We start from the raw sequence: 21904 nt of genomic DNA on the forward strand, positions 1-21904 counted from the left end.
CCTTGGTAGTGCAACTGAGCCAACGATCAACTATGAGTGGCAAGGCACTGTCAAAACATCTCCGGGGTCAAAACCTCTCTGGATCAGGACATTGCTCCAAACTGAATGAAAGAGTCAGGAGGAAACTGGTCAGAGAGGCAACCAAGCAGTTGTGTGCATGCGATAACAATATCACACATTCTCCACAAACGTAGCTTGTATGAGAAGGTTGCAAGAAAAAAGACACTCCTAAAAAGGTCACATGCAGTCATGACTGAGCTTTGCCAAAATCCCCTTTGAACATTCTGAGGCAGATGAGACTAAAATTGAATTATTTGGCCTCTACACCAAACTGCAATCTTGAAGACTGTAATCCACAAACGGAAAACATCAAACTGAACTGAACTCGAGCAGTTCTGCAAAGAAGAGTGGGCAAACATTGCAAAGTCTAGATGTACAAAGTTAGTCAAGACAGAGACATATCCCAGCAGACTAAAGGCTGTAATTAAAGCAAAAGGAGGTTGAACAAAATACTGACATAAGGGGGTAATCGATTATTTCCAACTCAGTGATCCATTTTTTTTTTTTTTTTGACATGTTGGTGTTATGTCTTTCACTTGGATGTTATAAGTTGCATTGAGTAAATACAGCTGGGTTAAACAAAAACGGTGACCGTCTTCATTTCAGACTGCAAAGCAGCAAAATGTGATTTTCAAAGGGGGTGATTATTTTCTACACCCACTGTGTTTTATGACTTTTTATTTATTTATTTGGTATGAAAAGGTGGTATAACATGAAGTCAGCTGGTTAGTTCTCTATAGTTATTGAACAGCTGACTGTACATATGATCTTATTTATTATATGTAATATAAATAACCTAAATAGCTGGTAAGTGCTTTATACTGGAAGTACATGTATTACTGTGCTATAATTTGTACTAATGTTATTTCATACCACGCAGACAAGGATTCTGGTAAAGACTAACTGGGCTCTGGTTCAACAGAGCATCTAGCACTCAGTTCTTGGCATTTGGTCAATACCTAATTTGATCAGCTGTGGCTGGTCTCGGAATGTTGTTCTCTTTTTTTTTTCTTTGTCTGTGAGGAGACTTAGTTGACACTAAGCTGACCCAACTTCCACAAAAGCAAAGACGTGAAATGGCTTTCGGTTTATTGTGTGCCCTTGTCTTATCCTTAACAGCGCTTGAGCTCTTGAAATGGGCTAGTTATACTGTGGTGAAGGGCCTCTGACCAGAACTCATTGATTCTCTACATACGGAACTTGCAAAAGAGGTTTTGCCTTCTATATGATTCTCAGCAGGAGCAGTAGCCTCAAAGTGCTTTAATATTTGTCTACTGCTGTATAATTCATCAGCTTGACATTTCTTGCTATCCAGAGCTGAGCTGTTGATGTTAATGGGTGTTTAGTCAGAGTGACCACAGCCATGAAACCTTAAAGTGATGTATTGTTCACTTGCAAAGTTTGCAAACTTTCTTCTTCTCGCAATATTTCAGTGCAGAAGTCATCTGGAGTAAACAAAAAATAATAATTACATTCTGGTAAAAGATCTTTCTCCAAACATTATTATGTTGTTTATTGCCCACCATCAATGCCTGTCCTCATTTGGTCATGTTCATTTAATTTTCATCAGGGTTGTTTTAATTAGCATCATCAGCGCATAAAACCTATCAGCATTTCTGAAGAATATGCATGAATATGCCATCGGTGCCTTACAGACCAGTAACGCAATTTTTATTTTATTTTTTTTTTTTATTTTTTCACTTTAAATCATCATTCAATTTTGACCTTGGATAAATATCCAAGATCCATCAAGAGTTACTGTGAACTTGCTATCACAAAGTGAGGTGTATAAAAATAAATACATTAAATAAAAACATTCATCTCATGAATATGTAAAAAAAAATATGAAGGAGATGATGTATACAAACCAGGACACTTGAAGTGTGTCTGAGTCACATCCAAGGTCTCCCAAATGGAACCTGATGTCTGTGGGAGGATGGAGATGAACATAGATAGAAAGCTGTTTTAGTCCAAGAAAGATGTAGACAACTTTTTTTTTTTTTTTTTTTTCACTTGTCTGGAACTGAAACTAAATAAATTAGCTGCCAAACATGCAGCCCTTTTTAGAAATGTATCAAACACATCAGAAAAAGTAGACAGACTTTAAGTTTTGGTTTGTCTTGGGTTCGAGTTGCAGATAAATAAACCTAGAAAATTAAATTATTTAGCCAACCAACCATAGCCTCTTTTATTATTCATTACTCAGTTTTCAGTAAGGAGGTAATGCATTAGTACTAGAAACATAATGTAAGCAGTTAGGTAAGTTTAAGTAAGTTGTAATTATAAATATAATTGTATGATATTGAAAATCATTATTCAGACTTACAAAAGAAAAAAAGAAAAGAAAAGAAAAGTGTAAAGCATTTGCAAAAGATGATTGAAATCTGGACAGGTTTGGTCAAGTAAACAAATGTTGAACCATAACTTTTTCTGTTCTCAATTTTTATGATATAACTGGCACTTTTGAAACTTTTGCCATGAATCAGTAACTTGGATCACATAGCGCAAAGACATGAAGCCATTCAGAAGCATATCAGAAGTTTGAAAGTTGTCAACAATATTAATAAGTGTCTCAGGGTGGTCATATGGTGCCTGTGTATTTCCACTGCTTCAGTGATTTGTGGTTGAGAATAATGGCTTGTTCCAACCCACTTGACTTCTATAAAGATTTCCTTTTAATTGGGACATATGCCATTTTCCAATTTATTACCTAGTCTGCATAGAAAATGCTAAGGATGAATATTCAGATAGTGTACATCTGAAGTCATACAGTATTAGCCACTTAAATTAAAAGAGTTTTAATTGACCAGCCTGGTACTCATACATGGAACAGAAAATAAAGCAGAATTAAAACTTCAGTGTGGGACAGTTTGTACTTGTCTCTAACTTACTGTACTTTCTAACCTACATGAATCATATATGTAGTGAAGTCTGGGGTCTACCTATAAAATAATTTTTTTAACTGGGAAAAAAAAAAAAACATTCAATTGAAAATCTGCGATTAGAGTTCTGTAAAAGAATACTCAAAGTCCAAAGAAAAACCCCTAACAATGGATGCAGGGCAGAATAAGTCCGATACCCTCTCCTTCTAAACATCAAATACTGGAAACACCTGTAAGTCCTGAAATACCAAGAACTGAAGCTCACGGAGAGTCCCCTCCTTCAGCTGGTGCTGAAACTGACTGAGATCACACCGACAGAGATCAGCCAGCCTCAGAACTCACACACATTCTCAATCATATGGCCCACACAAATCATCAACACAGAGAAAGACAAGTACATCACCCACTGGACAAACACCATTAAAAACCAAAACAAATTAGAATGTTATTCGGCACTAAATCGAGAGTACACCATGGGAAACTACCTGAGCAAAGTGACTGATGTGAATCTCAGGAAAACATGGACTATGTACAGTCTCAGCGAACACAGTCTGGCTGTAGAGTCAGGCCAGCGCAGACAAACCTGGCTCTCCCGTGTGGAGAGAATCTGCTCCCATTGCATTCTGGAAGAGATCGAAACAGAGCTGCACTTCCTCACACAATGCCCAAACACCAAAACATTAGAGACCAACATTACCCCAAAATAAACAAAATATTTCCCTAATTTAATAATTGCACTCCAACTCCTGAGGCACAGCCAAGAAACCAATATCCAGTAAATATATGGCTAACTCAAACCAAACCAACCAATACACATTACTGTAGATAATGTTGAATCCAGTTAATTAGTTAAATAAATACATAATCTTGTTACATAACCTTTTCTATATGTTTACATGGATCTATGTTTTAAAGTCATTATTTTAATATTACTTGTTCAAATGTTATTTCAGTTGCAATATTGTTCCAAATTACACAGTTTTATGTGTTCTCTTTTCCTATGACTGTTTTGGCAATGCAGAATGTGCCTTTTCATGCCAATAAAGCTAACTGAATTGAATTGTGTGTGTGAGAGAGAGAGAGAGAGAGAGAGAGAGAGAGAGAGAGAGAGAGAGAGAGAGAGAGTACCTTGAACAGCCTGAGGTTCAGTTCCACGTTGAAGGCTACAGGAGTTAAAGCCGTTAAGCACTTAGTTCTTTTATTTCGATTAAAAACTCATGTACCAAAAAGCTGCTGATTTATATATATATATATATATATATATATATATATATATATATATATATATATATATATATTTATATATTCTTTCTTTCTTTCTTTCTTTCTAGTAAATCAGTGTTGTCTAAATCTACTTGAGGATATTGTACAACCTCAACAACATTCCAGTGTTGAGTTTGATATATAATTCTAACCAAGGGCATTAAAGTAACTGGAAGTAAAATCAATGTAAAAAAATTAAATAAATTCATACAAACAGATGAGTTGAGTTTGTGCACAGTAATCCTGTATGGATGCATTTTTTTTTGTATTCAGTGTAACAAATGATAAATCCACTCCGGCTCAATAATTGACAAGATCAACAGCTTTTGTTATTCATGAAAGCAATCTAATATCAGATAGGCTTGAGGATAAATTCAAATCTTTCAAAGGGAACGAGAAAAGGGGGAGAGGATTATGAATCACAAGCCTCCACTTTGTTGGAAAACACTAGGGGGTACAGATAATTAAAATCTATCAGCATCTCTTGCAAAGGTTTTCATTCTGACACTAAAGCTACTTTTTTTTTTAAAATATATAAGGATATACTAACTCTAGTATAAAGCTTTTACTTATTTGTTTTTATGTAGGGCTGGCAATGTAATATGAATTTTATACAGTTTATTATTCATAAAATAGATGTACTAAATGCAGTTTACCTTTCCAAACCACACTTACCAGGAGCAAACAGGACAGAATGGGAGAAGCCGTTCACACAGCTTGTGCCAATGTCTTTGAAAAAAAAAAGCTAAACTGAGGGCAACTGAAAGAAACACCCTGCAGAGACCCTAAGTTTTTTACTTGACACAGTGTTTTAAAAACACAATGCTCTTGGCATGATATGCTGAAAATAACCAAGCAAGCATGGCCAAAGAAGTCAGTCTAGCACATGTAGCGCTGCAGGTCTGTGATGGCATTATGGTCAATAAAATATAAATCCAACAAACTCAAACACAATGCATTAGTGTTCTGTAAAATAATAAAAAAATCCTCACAAAAATTGATAGATTAACTGATAACCCCACATGGGAAAATTATTTGAACAAAAAAAAATAAATAAATGAATAAATAATAATAATTAAATAAAAAGGAAACAATAAAGAAAGGTATCTCAAGTACAGGGATCAGGACCTGTGACATGCTTGTCTCAATAAAAGTTACACCCACAAGTATTAATAAAAATATATTTCACAAAGTAAGAAACAATACATGGATATCTCAGATTACAATACAGAGATAGCTAATTAAACATACAAGTGTATGAGCATTAAAGCACAGTAGAAAATATGATTTGCATGAAATACTATTTTATATATACTGTCTGTCCAAGAGAATTGCCATATATCGCATTGATACAAACAGAGTATGTACGTAGCTCCAGTGCCAGATCCCCATGTGCAATAGCTAATGTGCATAAACAAAACCTATCACTTCAAATAAAAGCTAAGAGAATCAGCAATGACTCTATGTACACCTTTTGTTGTTGTTGTTGCTCAAATATCGTACAGTGCAACACATAACAAGTCTGTTTCTGTATTTCTTTACTCAGTGGATTTTTAATTTTCAGAAATTGCAGGGGTCAAATATAAACATGAACTAGATGTTCTCAGCTATTGTGCTTAGAATGATCTCTGATATCACTGTATACAGTATATGAATATACAGTACTGTGCAAAAGTCTTAGGCCACTATTATTTTCACCAACAAAAAATGGTTTTAAGTCAGTTATTTATATCTTCTGCTGTACTGTGTCAGTAGTAAATATCAGTTTACATTACCAAATATTATTGTTGCCATTAAATGAAATAATCTAGTGAGGTTTTGTTTGCACAAGGAATCTGACAACAGCCAGTGCACCACACAGAGATCTGATCTCACCATCATCCAGTCTGTCATGAAGAAACAGAGCAAACTGAGATTAAATCCAGAAGAACTGTGGCAAAGTCTCCAAAACACTTCAAGAAACCTGCAAATATACAGTACTGTGCAAAGTTTTAAGTTTCCTAGGTGCACTTGCGCATTGTTTTTCAGGTAGCTTTGAAGTTAGTTTTTTTTTTTTTTTTCGAAGTGTATTGAAGACACTGCCACAGTTTCTTCTGGATTTAGTCTGTCTCAGTTTGTTCTGTTTCTTCATGTTATTCCAGACAGACTGGATGATGGTGAGATCAGATCTCTGTGTGAAGCACTGACTTTTGTCAGACTTATTGTGCAAACAAAGATCTCACTAGATTATTACAATTAATGGCAAAAATAATGTTTGGGAATGTAAACTGATATTTACTAGTGTCACACTACAGCAAAACATAGGAATAACAGACTTCAGTTATTTATTTATTTTTTGGTGAAAATACTAGTGGCCTAAGACTTTGAACAGTACACACACACACACACAGACACACACAGACACACACACACACACACACACACACACACACACACATACACACACACACACACACACACACATTGCCCTCCACTATTATTGGCACCTTGGTAAATATGAGCAAAGGTGGCTGTGAAAATAAATCTGCATTGTTTATCCTTTTGATCTTTCATTCGAAAAATTCACAAAATTCTAACGTATCGTTAAAGTAAAACAATTGAAAGTGGGGAGAAAAACTCATGATGAAATGATTTTTTTTCTACAATGCATGTTGGCCACAATTATTGGCACCCCTAGAAATTATTTTGAGTAAAATATCTCTGAAGTATATTACCACTGATATTGACATTTCTTTTTAGCACACCAGAGTGACTATATATATATATATATATATATATATATATATATATATATATATATATATAGTACAGACCAAAAGTTTGGACACACCTTCTCATTCAAAGAGTTTTCTTTATTTTCATGACTATGAAAATTGTAGAGTCACACTGAAGGCATCAAGGGCTATTTGACCAAGAAGGAGAGTGATGGGGTGCTGCGCCAGATGACCTGGCCTCCAGAGTCACTGGACCTGAACCCAATCGAGATGGTTTAGGGGTGAGCTGGACCGCAGACAGAAGGCAAAAGGGCCAACAAGTGCTAAGCATCTCTCGGGGAACTCCTTCAAGACTGTTGGAAGACCATTCAGGTGACTACCTCTTGAAGCTCATCAAGAGAATGCCAAGAGTGTGCAAAGCAATAATTAAAGCAAAAGGTGGCTACATTGAAGAACCTAGAATATGATATATTTTCAGTTGTTTCACACTTTTTTTTATGTATATAGTTCATAATGTTAATTCATGTGTTAATTCATAATTTTGATGCCTTCAGTGTGAATCTACAATTTTCATAGTCATGAAAATAAAGAAAACTCTTTGAATGAGAAGGTGTGACCAAACTTTCGGTCTGTACTGTATATATATATATTAGGGGTGTAACGGTACGTATATTCGTACCGGACCGTTTCGGTACAGGGCTTTCGGTACGGTGCACGTGTGTACCGAATGACGGAATGCAATATTTTGTGCGCGGAACATAAGTACATTTTCGTGTTTCCAAACGAACATATTAAGTAGCGGAAGTCTCCGCGTTCAGCGCAAATCCTGCCCTGCAGCTGATTCTAAGGCCGGCGTCTCAGCTGCGTGGCGTGTCCAAATTCGGCTCCCATGTTAACAGGTTAGAGCTTGCAGACTGCCTGCGTGAGACGCGCGGAAAACGTGTGCATGCTAGAAATAGAACCGACGCCTATTTTTCACGCGACACGCAAGCATGTTGGAAGCGTTGTGCACAAATACATATTAATTCATGACACTTTGATGTTTGAAAGTCTATAGGTTGACATAAATTCAGATATAAATGTAATTTAAAAAATAAATTAATAATTATCGATTTTCATATATTGCACCTGTCAAACATAGTCTATTTTGCCGTCAATACTGTTGACGGTGTCCTTTATCAGTAGGCTTTATCTTTATGCTCAACATGAAGTATAGATATTGTTGTCATGAAGACAAGAGCCTGGTCTGTCGGCGGTCTCCCTGTCACCTACATCAGCAGGCACGGCACGGTTCTGGTGAAGCAGGCCTACAAGCTGGGATTGGTAATGCTGCACTGTAATCATAGTTATTTATTTATATTTTTCATTATATTATATTATATTATATGATATTGGTTTGAGACTGAGAGTATTTTATTTAGTGGAGAACTTTGCAGCAGTATTTTATTTCTTATTCTTTTTTATTTTATATATATTTTATTAAAAAGTATTAAAAAAAGTGTATAGTAATAAACAACCTGCAGTTTAATGTTTGCATTTCTTTCCCTTACTGTACCGAAAATGAACCGAACCGTGACTTTAAAACCGAGGTACGTACCGAACCGTGATTTTTGCGTACTGTTACACCCCTAATATATATATATATATATATATATATATATATACACACACACACACACACACACACACACAGTGTCAAAGAAATATTGATTAATCATTCCGGGTCAGTATCAAATTCTCTGTGGATTTCACAGTACAGTGTAGTTAACAAATCTCACTATGTGAATTTCAATACAGAAATTCAGTTCAGCTTTAAAACAAAAAAAATAATAAAAAAAAATAAAAAACACTGATGCAGAAAAGTGAAAAAAGCTTAAGAGGAAAAGCTTGAAATTTTATATTAAAAAGTTAATAAAAATAAAAATTTGGCTGAAATAAATATATAAATAAAAAGTATAAATATACTCAAACCTGCAGCACAAAACAGACGACTGGTGATTAATATTTATATATTTATATAAAACATACACAATAATGAAGAAACACCATCAATGTTCCTAAAAAAAAAACATATGACATATGACTGTACTTAATGCTTGCTTTTGTAAAACGAAGGCCTCATTGTTTCCACGATTCTCCTGTTGTCTTGCACAGTCTAATCATCTTAGAGTGTGAACCACATTTAAAGCATATGGATACAAAGGGTTGTATAAAGCAAGCCTATAGGCTTTTCCAGTTTATTCAAGAAATCTGGCCACATAGTATCAAAGGGTCAAATGTTATCTCAGCAAGAAGATCCTAAAGCCAGTGTGATGTATTTTCATTGCGCTCGCATTTGTTAAACCACACATACATTCATAAGTAATGTAGACAATATATTGCTATTTATTTTACCATCTTTTTTAATGTTCCTTCATCTGAATGACGGCAAGAGATGTTGTCGCTGGGGAGCAGTGTCATTTTGAGGCCTCTGCAGTCCAGTCCTTTTTCTCCTGCCACAGCGGGCTATAAGGTGTCCAAAAGTCCTATTTCCATCCAGTCTTTTCAAGCGTCTGCCAAGAATCAAGGTTCTGATGCCTCTGATGTTCACAGTAAACAACAAATACCCAAAATACTGCAAGACACTCAATGACAGTAATCTAAACTCACACTCCACAAGTATCATTGACCTCCTACTATAGACACTGGTAAGTTCTGATATGGTAGATGACTAATGCTATTAGGTCTCTCTTAAGTTTTAAAAAAGGAAAACTTCCACTCCCACCCCTTTTAAAAGCTGTGTCTTACATCCCCGTAGCATAATACACAAGTTATGTGAACAAAAGCAAAATGTCCGTGGCGCTTGGAGGTCAAGTTTCTTTGTCGCTCTCACACACAGAATAGAGCTCACCCAGTCTTCTGAAGCGTGGCCCCCACTCTCTAAGGTAGTCATAGTTCTGGTCTGAGTCTGAGGAGGCTGTTTCGAGGGAACTCAGGGAGCCTGCGATGGAGCTCCTGCCCTCATAGCCGTAGATTTGGATGGAGTCGTATGGTGGAGCAGTGGGATCGTTGTCTGCCTCGTGAAGCCGTACATTGATGAATTCATCCACGTCTACTCCATTCGGACCTGAGTGCTGACCCTGTCTGGGCATGAACTGCAGGTCAGGCTTGATGTCCTTCCTGGGCAGGTAGCTGTTGATGCCATCTGGGTTCTGCAGGGTGGCAATGTCGAAGGCCTCCGTATCCTCCTCCCCACCTCCCTCGTCATCGTAACGGATGATGTTCTCCCTCACATCCTCGTCATCTTTTATGATTAAAGGCTCATTCTTGTGTCTCCTCAATGTCACAAACAACACCACAATAACTGAAAGTCACAAGAACATCCACTTAGTGAGCTCTACTTTTGCCTTGCACAGTTCAGAGGTTTTGAATTTAGATTTTTTCACTAAGTACCTTTTCAATTCAAATCTTACATGCACATCACAAAGTGAATTTCAATTAAAAAAATAAGGAGTAAAAGAGGCAGCTGAAATGACCTACCGAGAAGTAGAATTATACAAGCTAGAATAGCAATCAGAGCTCCCATGCTGAGACCAATGGGAAGAACAAAAGCTTCGACATTGCACGACTGCACAGTGCCTTCCCTGCTGCAGCCGCACACCCGGATAGTTAAAGTGTTCGTGCTGCTCATTGGAGGTTCGCCATCGTCAGTCACGACGATGGGAAGGAGGTACGTATCCTGTTTCTGTCGCCGAAAGGAATCGTGCTTGGCAAGAACGCTGATTGAGTTATCTGGGGAGAGATAAAGTTTGGCTGTGATGATTGAAATCAAAGAGAATTCATGCAAGTAAATGTTAGGGAAACAACACACTATTAAATTTATGACAAGACAATGTCTGTTCCACCGATAAATAAACAGATGGATATAAATAGCTTAATCTCTGCCGTCAATCTTTTGCAAAGGCTATGGGAGTAGTGGAAGTGTCTCAGGGAGGCAGACAAAAGAAACGGAGCAAAGTATTGGAGCTTCCACTGGAGCTTCTATTCAGAAGTTGTAACTTCATCATCTGCCCCCTCATATCCCAAAGCATATGTTGAAGCTCTCCATTGTCTCAAGGAGCTCATACAGTCAATACGCTGCACAACGTCTCCCTAAAAGCCTTCAATTTTTATTTCAAAGAAGAAAATAAATTCAGCTACTGAGTGAAAGGTTTAGATAATATCTCAGGCTGATACACCAGAATGTCCAGTATGTATGCATTTATTTATTGGTTCTCACAAGGGTGAACACGAAGTTCATCATTTAAATCTATGGAATGAAAGGACATCACAAAGCTCACTGGAACAAATATTTGTAAACTGAACATGGTCGGAATTTAATTTCCGCTCATAAACATGCTAATGAAAAATGTAAATATGGCTTTCTTTCTTTTTCCCTGAGATCACAAAGCAATTATCTGCAAAAGCGTTAAGCTGATTTATCAATGTAATTAAAGTTCCTTTTTTTTCTGTGTCATTATGTGTGAAGAACATTATCCTGAACTAATGTATATCATTTCACCAAACAATATTCGCTGATATGCAGTCCTCATTTCTGTTTATCTGACTATATTTCACGTGTCTATGCTCAGCTACAGTCATAATAAATGTTTCTAGGCATTTGAGCATTTCATAGAGTACTAGTCACAATATAACAAAATAAAGGCTAATATAATCTTCTGGTGGAATATGTGAGCTATAATGTTGCGCTCGGGTATTCAATCTTTCTCTCTCAATTTTTTATTTATTTTTTCAGTTCACAATACACAATACACTGAAGCTTAACTTTTAGGTCAAGATAGCTGAGGTGGTCCTGACAGTTCCTAGCTCACATCGGCCTCTCCATGTCACCAGCCACTGTAGATTACAGTTATCATCACAAACAAATCTCCTCAGCTCAGCTCAGCTCCAAACCTTCCTAATGTGTGCAGGTGGGAACCATCATAGACTGTATGTATTCCTATGTGATGTTCATATACTGTTTAGATCATTATTTGCACATTATCTTTGAAAACGAGTTGTCAGGAAGGATAATCACGCAATTAAGTGTGAGTGAAAAAAATTAAATAAAAACAGCAGCCATGATTGTATGGTAAGTTAAACATGATTAATAGTTTTATGACTGGAAGAGAATGACATTAATCCAAGTGTGTGAAATCTAGACTTCAAAAAGTTGTGTAGTATACATAGACAGAAAGAATGTAAGTAAATGTATCTAATGTAAGCTAATGTGGGTTCACCTCCAAACTCACCTCCACAGATGTCTACACTACATTGAGCCGGATCAACGCACGCATATATCAACAATATATATGAACAGATGTTGTTTGTAGACTTCAGCTCAGCATTAAACACTGTCATTCCCTACAAGCTGACCACAAAACTTGGATACCTGGACATTAAAACCTCCCTCTGTAACTGGATTATGGACTTTCTGACCAACAGACCTCAACATGTTAGGTCAGGCAACACCTGCTCCACCACCATCACACTCAACACTGGCATACCACAGGGCTGTATGCTGAGCCCATTCCTCTATTCCCTCTACACCCATGACTACAAGCCTGTGTATGGATCCAACTCCATCATTAAGTTTGCAGATGACACCAAGGTGATTGGCCTCATCAGAGACAATGATGAGACTGCCTACAGTAAACCAAATAAGCTCATTGTGGACTTCAGGAAGAAGAAAGGATGCACGCATGACCACATCCACATTAATGTGATGGTTGTTGAACGTGTCTCCAGCTTCAACCACCATCTCGGAGGACCTGTCCTGGACCACAAACACCTCCAGCCTGGTCAAGAAGGGTCACCACTGCATCTTCTTCCTAAGAACACTGCAGAATAAGAAGGAAAGAACCAATTGGTCTCAGCCATCCTGGTGAACTTCTATCCGTGTTCGATCGAGAACATCCTGACCAGTGCTATCACAATCTGGTATGGGAACTGCTCAGTTGCTGACCGCAAGGCACTGCAGAGGGTGATGAAAACCACCCAACGCATCACAGGGACAACACTTCCTGCTATTGAAGACATCCAGAGAAAATGCTGTCTACGTCGAGCTTGCAGCATTCTTTAGGACTCCTCTTACCCTGCCCATAGACTGTTCAACCTCAGACAAGGATCAACCATCCCCACACACACATACCAAACACACACTCCTCACCCCTCCTCGTCACTATATTTGGTTTACAGACAAACAAACAAATAAAACACACACTTGTTATTACTTGCACTACTGTCTGTTCATTCAGAATACTGAATGATCCATTTGCACACTGGCATATTTTTCTATGCACTTTTTTAATGTCCATTGTACCAGTGTAAATGATGTTCATATGTTCATAAGTTTCTGCTTATAGTGTATAGTACATGCTGCCTCTGAAGATATCACCGAGATGTCACTAATGACATTCTGCCTATCTGCTTCATCTTACAATTCTCAAGTTCTGTCTTTGTCTTAGTAGTCTATTGTTCCACAATTTTCTTATCAGTATTGATTAATCTTTCTTTAACCACTTCAGCTGTTATTTTGATTTTTTGAGAATTAGGCATATGCAATATTGGACCCACCGGTGGGTCCCCAGAGTTGATGTGGTTAATATTTTTCTCCTTGAAAACTTATTTTAAACCAAACCTCTTTTGTGAGTTTCTTGTTCATTGTATTTACAAAAATAAAACAGTACAATTATTATAATGTATAAAAAAGACACTACAAGCTATTACAAGCCTATAGCATTACTTAAATTACTAAAGATTAACCCATTTAAACAATATTTAACAATAACAATACACACACAGCAATAATATTAATTTCTCCCTATCATGAATCACATTTTTACATCTTTGTTTTCTAGGTTATAAACATAAGCCTGAATGTTTAAATATAACCATAATAATCTGTTTTGCTTATTAACATACGCTTGAATTCTGTGCTGTTCTGAATTCAAAATTTTCTTTTTTCATACCTGATATTATGGTTTATTTTTTATAAACAGTGAGGAAGTATAGTTTTAGGTATAAAAATTGTCTATAATAATAATAATAATAATAATAATAATATAATAGAGAATAAAAATAAATAAATAAATAAATAATGGTAAAAAAAACATGATAATTACAAAGAAATAGCAAGTAACACATTGATTTAAACAAATTAATTTTGTGAAATTAAATGTTAACCATGGAGACTGACATATTATTTTCTTGCAGTATATACTCAAATAATCTGTTTTATTTAACCTTAATAATAATAATAATAATAATGTTATTATTTTATTATTTGTTTTCCTTTCACATATAGCTTTTACAGAGACTATAGGGGGATCCACAATTTCTTTCCTTTTCACACTCTTACCTACTTCCATGTAAACACAAATTATGACTGTTCCTTGGAAGGCAGAGCTCTTATGATGTAACCTCTGATCTGTCTGGTTCAAAAATACCATGTTTCGTCTTTTGGTGATTAGACAAAACAACAGCTCCTTCAACGGTCAGCCATAAGACCACATGCCAAATGGAACTACATAAATACAGTTCTCCCTCAAGTCTTTAAAAGCATAGTGCAATATTAGGATTTTCAGTGAAGCGAGAACAGCAGGAGTTCAGTAAAAAAGGTTGGATAGGTAATACAAAAAAGAAAGAAAAATCAGTGTATTTAGCAAACAAATTTAGAACCATCTGCTGCACAGCCTCAGCTTTGAGTAAGTCACCCTACATCAAGTTGCATCGCTAAACTTCGGCTTGGATTCTGTTCATTTGTTTTCTTTCAAAATGCACTGGGGAGTACAAAATAGCTGATGTCCAGACAATTGTGCATCTGCTAACTTTTGGGTACACTAATTCTGGCAGATTTCCCTATTCAAATGCATGCCTCTCAGACTGCGCTTGACACACTATGTTTGTGCAAACAGATTTCTCTCTCTCTCTCTCTCTCTCTCTCTCTCTCTCTCATTCTCTCGTTCTCTCAATGTTCATTTCATTCTCATTTCCCTGCTAAATAAAATGTTAAAAATGCTCTTTTAAAGGGGTCATATAATACATCAATTTAAATGTTTCCTTTCTCTTTGGAGTGATATAAGTTCTTGGTGCATAGAGAAGATCTGTAAAGTTGCAAAGACTAAAGTCTCAAATCCAAAGAGATATTCTTTATCAAAGTTAAGACTAGTCCACACCCTTCCAAAATTACTCATTTTAACATGCCCCCATGTTTACATCACTGTGTGGGAAGATTTGCATAATGCCATCGGCGCAATGTCATGGATTCACTGTGTGTTTCATTGTGAAAGCAAAACTACGTGTTTGGCCTATCAAAAGAGGAATATATCTGCTTTGTCATGCCTAGAGCTGAACCATGCTGGTCGCTGAAGAAATTCATCAACCAGATCGGCTTTCACTCTAGCCAGATCGTTTATCACTCTAGCCCCCCGGCCGTTTGCATTTTTTTATATTTAAAGAATTTGCCACTGATGATTCAAACACAAATTTGAGCAGTGTAGAGTAGCGATTGTTGTCGTTTGTCCTATCACAAATGCAGACATGCTTTTATGTTTACTCAGTGCAATATGCAAGGTTATGCGTAAAAAGACAGTATAATTCATTATAATCAGTCATTATGTCCCCACTGGATGCAACAAATGCCTCGTTTGTTAAGTGTGTTATTGTTTTTGTCCTGTCATGCCTATGTTCTGACCTGGACATGCCATCCCAGTATGGTGAGGGGCATAACATTTCCATCACACACTTGAGGCATTCGGCCAATCACAATGCACTGGATAGTTGGCCAATCAGAGCACACCTTGCTTTTCAGACCGATGAGTTTTGTCAAAAATTACATGTTTCAGATACACGGAACATAGTTTCCAATAATCTTTTTTATTTTGGGAATCTCTTTCCAAAAAATTTTAATCATTTCACAATCCTAAAATGTGTGCATCACAGTACCGGTGGCTGCTTTGCAATTAAAACTTAATTGGGAGGTGTTGGTAAAACGTTTGTGTAGAGGAACATACCTAAATTGTTTTTGATGGTGAAATTGGGATTGTTGAGTATCTCCAGACGGTAGTGGAAAGTGTGTCCCTGGGAAGGATTGTCTTTGTCCAAAGCGCTGATGGTTTGAATCACCTGTGGACACAGACACAAAGAGAGGGACCAGTCATCCATTACTCTATTTTTGACATCATATGGGGCCAGACACTGACAGCAGCCAACACGGGATGAAAAATCTGTCCCATTCACTCATAAAAGTAGAGACCCTAATCTAAGGGGCACAGGCTTTGGCAGCCCACTTTTCTGTGCCATGTCCATCTAAATATCTGCCACCCCCTTTCAAGACATGTTCTTTTTCTTTACGATTTACAGCTCGCTGAAAAGCGGGACCCAGCCATTCTTTTCCCAACATGGATGGAGAATGTTCTTATGGTGTCTGCGTTATAGGGCAGAGGATGAGGAAGTACATACTGATACTGTTAGTCACAGACACTGCATGTCGGCTAGAGAGATGCAGACTCTGACCGTGCCTGAATGGATCTGATTGTTTTCATTTTCTGCAACGGAAGAGAGAGAGTGAGTAGCTAGAAAAGGCCACCCAAGTGTCTCTTACTTCTCTCTCTTAAATCAATAGGCTATAATTTACCATGACTGATCGTTACAAAGGAGCTATGAGATGGAGATGCTGCTGGCGGGCTTGATTGATGCCCTCGTACCTGTCCAGGTTTGCCGTTTTCACAAAGGAAGGCTTCGTACTCAGTGGCGAACTCAGGGGCGTTGTCATTTATGTCCAACACTTTGATTGCCACTGTGGCTCTTGAAATCTGGCTGTGGTTTCCTGATATCAGAAGAGACAAGCTTTAAAACACTGAAAACAGAAGTAGATAAGCCAAATATAGAAGAGAGCTATTGCAAATCCCAGACAAATACAATGACCCAGTTTTTTTTCGGTCTCCTATTTGTTTCTCTCTCTTCGTTTCCCTTTTTTTTCCCTCCCATCCTTTGGGTTGATTGAGAAACAGATGAGATGCAGCTTCAGTCTGATCTTTAGACATTATCAAATATGCAAAACAGGATTACGATAAAAAAAATAAATAAAATAAAAAAACATTCAAAGTGCCTTTGAAATCCCCTGTACAAGTGCATGTTTTATAAATGAAGGTTAAAAAATGAATATTAATAAAACGGTGGAAGAAGAAAATAAAGGGCAATTTAATTAGATTAACTTTTCATTGGAATTATTCATTGGCAGTAATTCACAGTCCCTTTTGAGGACCCATGTAAATGATTGTACTTAATTAGGGTTGCAACCACTGACTTTTAAAGCAATTATCTCTTCGTTTGGCTTTAGCAAATGACAAGGTACCTTAACAGCTTACGGGTAATTCAGGGCATACTGCAAACAGCATTTGAAATGCATTTGACCTGTCAATTTATTTCTCTCCCTGATAAAAAAAAACAAACACAAAAAAAAAAAAAAAAATATATATATATATATATATATATATATATATATGAGCATATGAGCCTTGACCAGATTCAATATAATGTAGTAGCACAGACTAATATTCATAGCCATGCTGTACAGATATTTACTTAAATACTGCTTCACCAGAGGCATCACCAAGATAAATAAATACAATTCCAGATTTGTTGGTCATCATGTTAAAACACTATGCAAAACAATTTAGCATGGTAAACTTCACATTCAATGTTGCTATGTGAGGAGCCCTTAAAAAATTCTGTTTATTCTGGTCTTTGAGCTCAAAGACATCTTATTTTAATTGTATATGACAACATCAATATTTTTTTACCTCCTCCAGGGAAAGATTTTTGGCTCCAGTATCTGAATAATGTAGCTGTAAATGCCAATCAAAATCTCAAGGTTTATGGATGGCTTGTGCAGTGTTTATTTCTGGTCCACAGCTTGTGTTTAATAAGTTCTTTATCCAGTCAACAGATGTTCTTTTATCTGTTATGTACAGCAAACAGCTCTGGTGTGAGTAGAAGTTGGATGTCCATGAATTGACTGCTGAGCTGATATATCAGTTAAATCTCTGTCTGAGAGGAAATTTTACCACCTGAAAATCTATTGATGGTAAATTAGTTCCTGAGGTGTAAGTTAAAGCTTATATTACATAAGCTGTTATGGTTCAGGTTTTGACCTTTTATCTTAGAGCCTTTTAACATGTTGAATCAATACACACATTAGTTTCTCCATTGTAAACCATGTTACGTAATAAAAGATGTTAACTGTAATGGTCTCTTTGATATTGTTATACAATCATTTTGAAACATAAAACATTTAATGTTTCAATCAAGAGGAAGAAAGCAAAATTGTACTTACGAACTTCAGTGGCTGTCACGGTGATATTGTGCCACATATCCATCTCTCTATCCAGAGGTTTAGCTAATGTGATCTTCCCGTCATCAACATTAATGTTAAACTGCCTCTCTAAATCTGTGTGCCTATCAATAAAATACCTGTAGATGAAAAGAGAGAGAGAGAGAATAAAATCCTTTAGTATATGAGGTAAAATGGTCCTATATATATATATATATATATATATATATATATATATATATATATATATATATATATATATATATATATATATATATTGAATTATTGAATTATTGACTAATCCTTGAATTATTAGGGTTAAATCTACTTGGGCATTCTCTAAAACACGAGTGTGATGTATAACATTTTAGAAGGCCCCAGTGGATGAGGAATGGGTTGTAAATTAAATTATAAATGGAAGAAAGAAAGAAAGAAAGAAAGAAAGAAAGAAAGAAAGAAATAAAAGAAAGAAAGAAAAGAAAGAAAGAAAGAAAGAACCTGGGAACAGTCTCCGGGAGGCAGGGTGGATTTCAGTCAGGCTCTGACAGCTCCATGTACCACCGAGAGACAGACCCTGAAATGTTCAGCTATGTGTCAATCAAACTGACAAAGTTACAAAGGGGAATGAAGTGGAAGAAAAAAAAGAGAAACAAAATCAAATCCGTAATTAATTTTTTAAGGGTGTAAAAAAAAAAAAAAATTATAGAAAAATAAATTATATTTTATATATATATATATATATATATATATATATATATATATATATATATATATATACACACACACACACACACTTTAAGGATTATTAGGAACACCATACTAATACTGTGTCTGACCCCCTTTTGCCTTCAGAACTGCCTTAATTCTACGTGGCATTGATTCAACAAGGTGCTGAAAGCATTCTTTAATTCTTTAGAAATGTTGGCCCATATTGATAGGATAGCATCTTGCAGTTGATGGAGATTTGTGGGATGCATATCCAGGACACAAAGCTCCCATTCCACCACATCCCAAAGATGCTCTATTGGGTTGAGATCTGGTGACTGTGGGGGCCATTTTAGTACAGTCGTGGCCAAAAGTTTTGAGAATTACATAAATATTGGAAATTGGAAAAGTTGCTGCTTAAGTTTTTATAATAGCAATTTGCATATACTCCAGAATGTTATGAAGAGTGATCAGATGAATTGCATAGTCCTTCTTTGCCATGAAAATTACCTTAATCCCAAAAAAACCTTTCCACTGCATTTCATTGCTGTCATTAAAGAACTTGCTGAGATCATTTCAGTAATTGTCTTGTTAACTCAGGTGAGAATGTTGACGAGCACAAGGCTGGAGATCATTATGTCAGGCTGATTGGGTTAGAATGGCAGACTTGACATGTTAAAAGGAGGGTGATGCTTGAAATCATTGTTCTTCCATTGCTAACCATGGTGACCTGCAAAGAAATGCGTGCAGCCATCATTGCGTTGCATAAAAATGGCTTCACAGGCAAGGATATTGTGGCTACTAAGATTGCACCTAAATCAACAATTTATAGAATCATCAAGAACTTCAAGGAAAGAGGTTCAATTCTTGTAAAGAAGGCTTCAGGGCGTCCAAGAAAGTCCAGCAAGTGCCAGGATCGTCCCCTAAAGAGGATTCATCTGCGGGATCGGAGTGCCACCAGTGCAGAGCTTGCTCAGGAATGGCAGTAGGCAGGTGTGAGCGCATCTGCACGCACAGTGAGCCGAAGACTTTTGGAAGATGGCCTGGTGCCAAGAAAGGCAGCAAAGAAGCCACTTCTCTCCAAAAAAAAAAACATCAGGGACAGATTGATCTTCTGCAGAAAGTATAGTGAATGGACTGCTGAGGACTGGGGCAAAGTCATATTCTCCGATGAAGCCCCTTTCCGATTGTTTGGGGCATCTGGAAAAAGGCTTGTCCGGAGAAGAAAAGGTGAGCACTACCATCAGTCCTGTGTCATGCCATCAGTAAAGCATCCTGACACCATTCAGGTGTGGGGTTGCTTCTCATCCAAGGGAGTGGGCTCACTCACAATTCTGCCCAAAAACACAGCCATGAATAAAGAATGGTACCAAAACACCCTCCAACAGCAACTTCTTCCAACAATCCAACAACAGTTTGGTGAAGAACAATGCATTTTCCAGCACGATGGAGCACGGTGCCATAAGGCAAAAGTGATAACTAAGTGGCTAGTGAATGTTGAAATTTTGGGTCCAAAGGCCTGGAAACTCCCCAGATCTTAATCCCATTGAGAACTTATGGTCAATCCTCAAGAGGCGGGTGGACAAACAAAAACCCACTAATTCTGACAAACTCCAAGAAGTGATTATGAAAGAATGGGTTGCTATCAGTCGGGATTTGGCCCAGAAGTTGATTGAGAGCATGCCCAGTCGAATTGCAGAGGTCCTGAAAAAGAAGGGCCAACATTGCAAATACTGACTCTTTGCATAAATGTCATGTAATTGTCGATAAAAGCCTTTGAAACGCATGAAGTGCTTGTAATTATATTTCAGTACATAACAGAAACAACTGAAACAAAGATCTAAAAGCAGTTTAGCAGCAAACCTTTTGAAAACTAATATTTATGTAATTCTCAAAACGTTTGGCCACGACTGTACAGTGAACTCATTGTCATGTTCAAGAAACCAATTTGAAATGATTCGAGCTTTGTGACATGGTGCATTATTCTGCTGGAAGTAGCCATCAGAGGATGGGTACGTGGTGGTCATAAAGGGATGGACATGGTCAGAAACAATGCTCAGGTAGGCCGTGGCATTTAAACGATGCCCAATTGGCACTAAGGGGCCTAAAGTGTGCCAAGAAAACATCACCCACACCGTTACACGACCACCACCAGCCTGCACAGTGGTAACAAGGCATGATGGATCCATTTTCTCATTCTGTTTACGCCAAATTCTGACTCTACCATTGGAATGTTTCAACAGATATCGAGACTCATCAGGTCAGGCAACATTTTTCCAGTCTTCAGCTGTCCAATTTTGGTGAGCTTGTGCAAATTGTAGTCTCTTTTTTGTCTATTTGTAGTGGAGATGAGTGATACCCGGTGGGGTCTTCTGCCATTGTAGCCCATCCGCCTCAAGGTTGTGGGTGTTGTGGCTTCACAAATGCTTTGCTGCATATTTGCAGCTTGAATCAGTCGGCCCATTCTCCTCTGACCTCTAGCATCAACAAGGCATTTTTAGCCCATAGGACTGCCGCATACTAGATGTTTTTCCCTTTTCACACCATTCTTTGTAAACCCTAGAAATGGTTGTGCGTGAAAATCCCAGTAACTGAGCAGATTGTGAAATACTCAGACCGGACCGTCTGGCACCAACAACCACGCCACGCTCAAAATTGCTTAAATCACCTTTCTTTCCCATTCTGACATTCAGTTTGGATAATAATAATAATAAAATAAAATAAATACAATTTCTGAATAACAAATAATAATAATAATAATAATAATAATAATAATAATAATAATAATAATAATAATAATCATATTATTATACATTTATCAAATGTAAATATTCATGTTTTTACAGTGCATGCTATAGATACAGGAATCAATCAATACCACCTTTTTTTAATCACCCTAAGAGCCAATCCACATATTGCCTGTTAAT

The 21904-nt window shown here is 37.0% G+C and overlaps 1 protein-coding gene across 2 annotated transcripts in view; it reads right to left on the reverse strand.

Annotated features, from left to right (window-relative positions):
- Nucleotides 1–8381: 8381 nt before the first annotated feature.
- The window catches only part of LOC132107750 (cadherin-8-like), a 113392-nt gene continuing 99869 nt past the window's right edge, over nt 8382–21904 (reverse strand). Inside the window, exons 8-12 of one of the 2 annotated variants that reach the window (XM_059513924.1) lie at nt 18276–18412; nt 16645–16766; nt 15952–16063; nt 10439–10690; nt 8382–10262 (exon numbers count right to left, since the gene is read on the reverse strand). In XM_059513924.1, the coding sequence (XP_059369907.1) occupies nt 9769–10262; nt 10439–10690; nt 15952–16063; nt 16645–16766; nt 18276–18412 (1117 nt within the window). In that variant the 3' untranslated portion in view covers nt 8382–9768. Of the gene's footprint in view, nt 10263–10438; nt 10691–15951; nt 16064–16084; nt 16486–16574; nt 16767–18275; nt 18413–21904 lie in introns of those variants that run through there. The other variant, XM_059513933.1, reaches the window with a different exon arrangement.

Source organism: Carassius carassius, chromosome 2 (genome assembly GCF_963082965.1).
Source record: "Carassius carassius chromosome 2, fCarCar2.1, whole genome shotgun sequence".
Taxonomy (NCBI): Eukaryota; Metazoa; Chordata; class Actinopteri; order Cypriniformes; family Cyprinidae; genus Carassius; species Carassius carassius.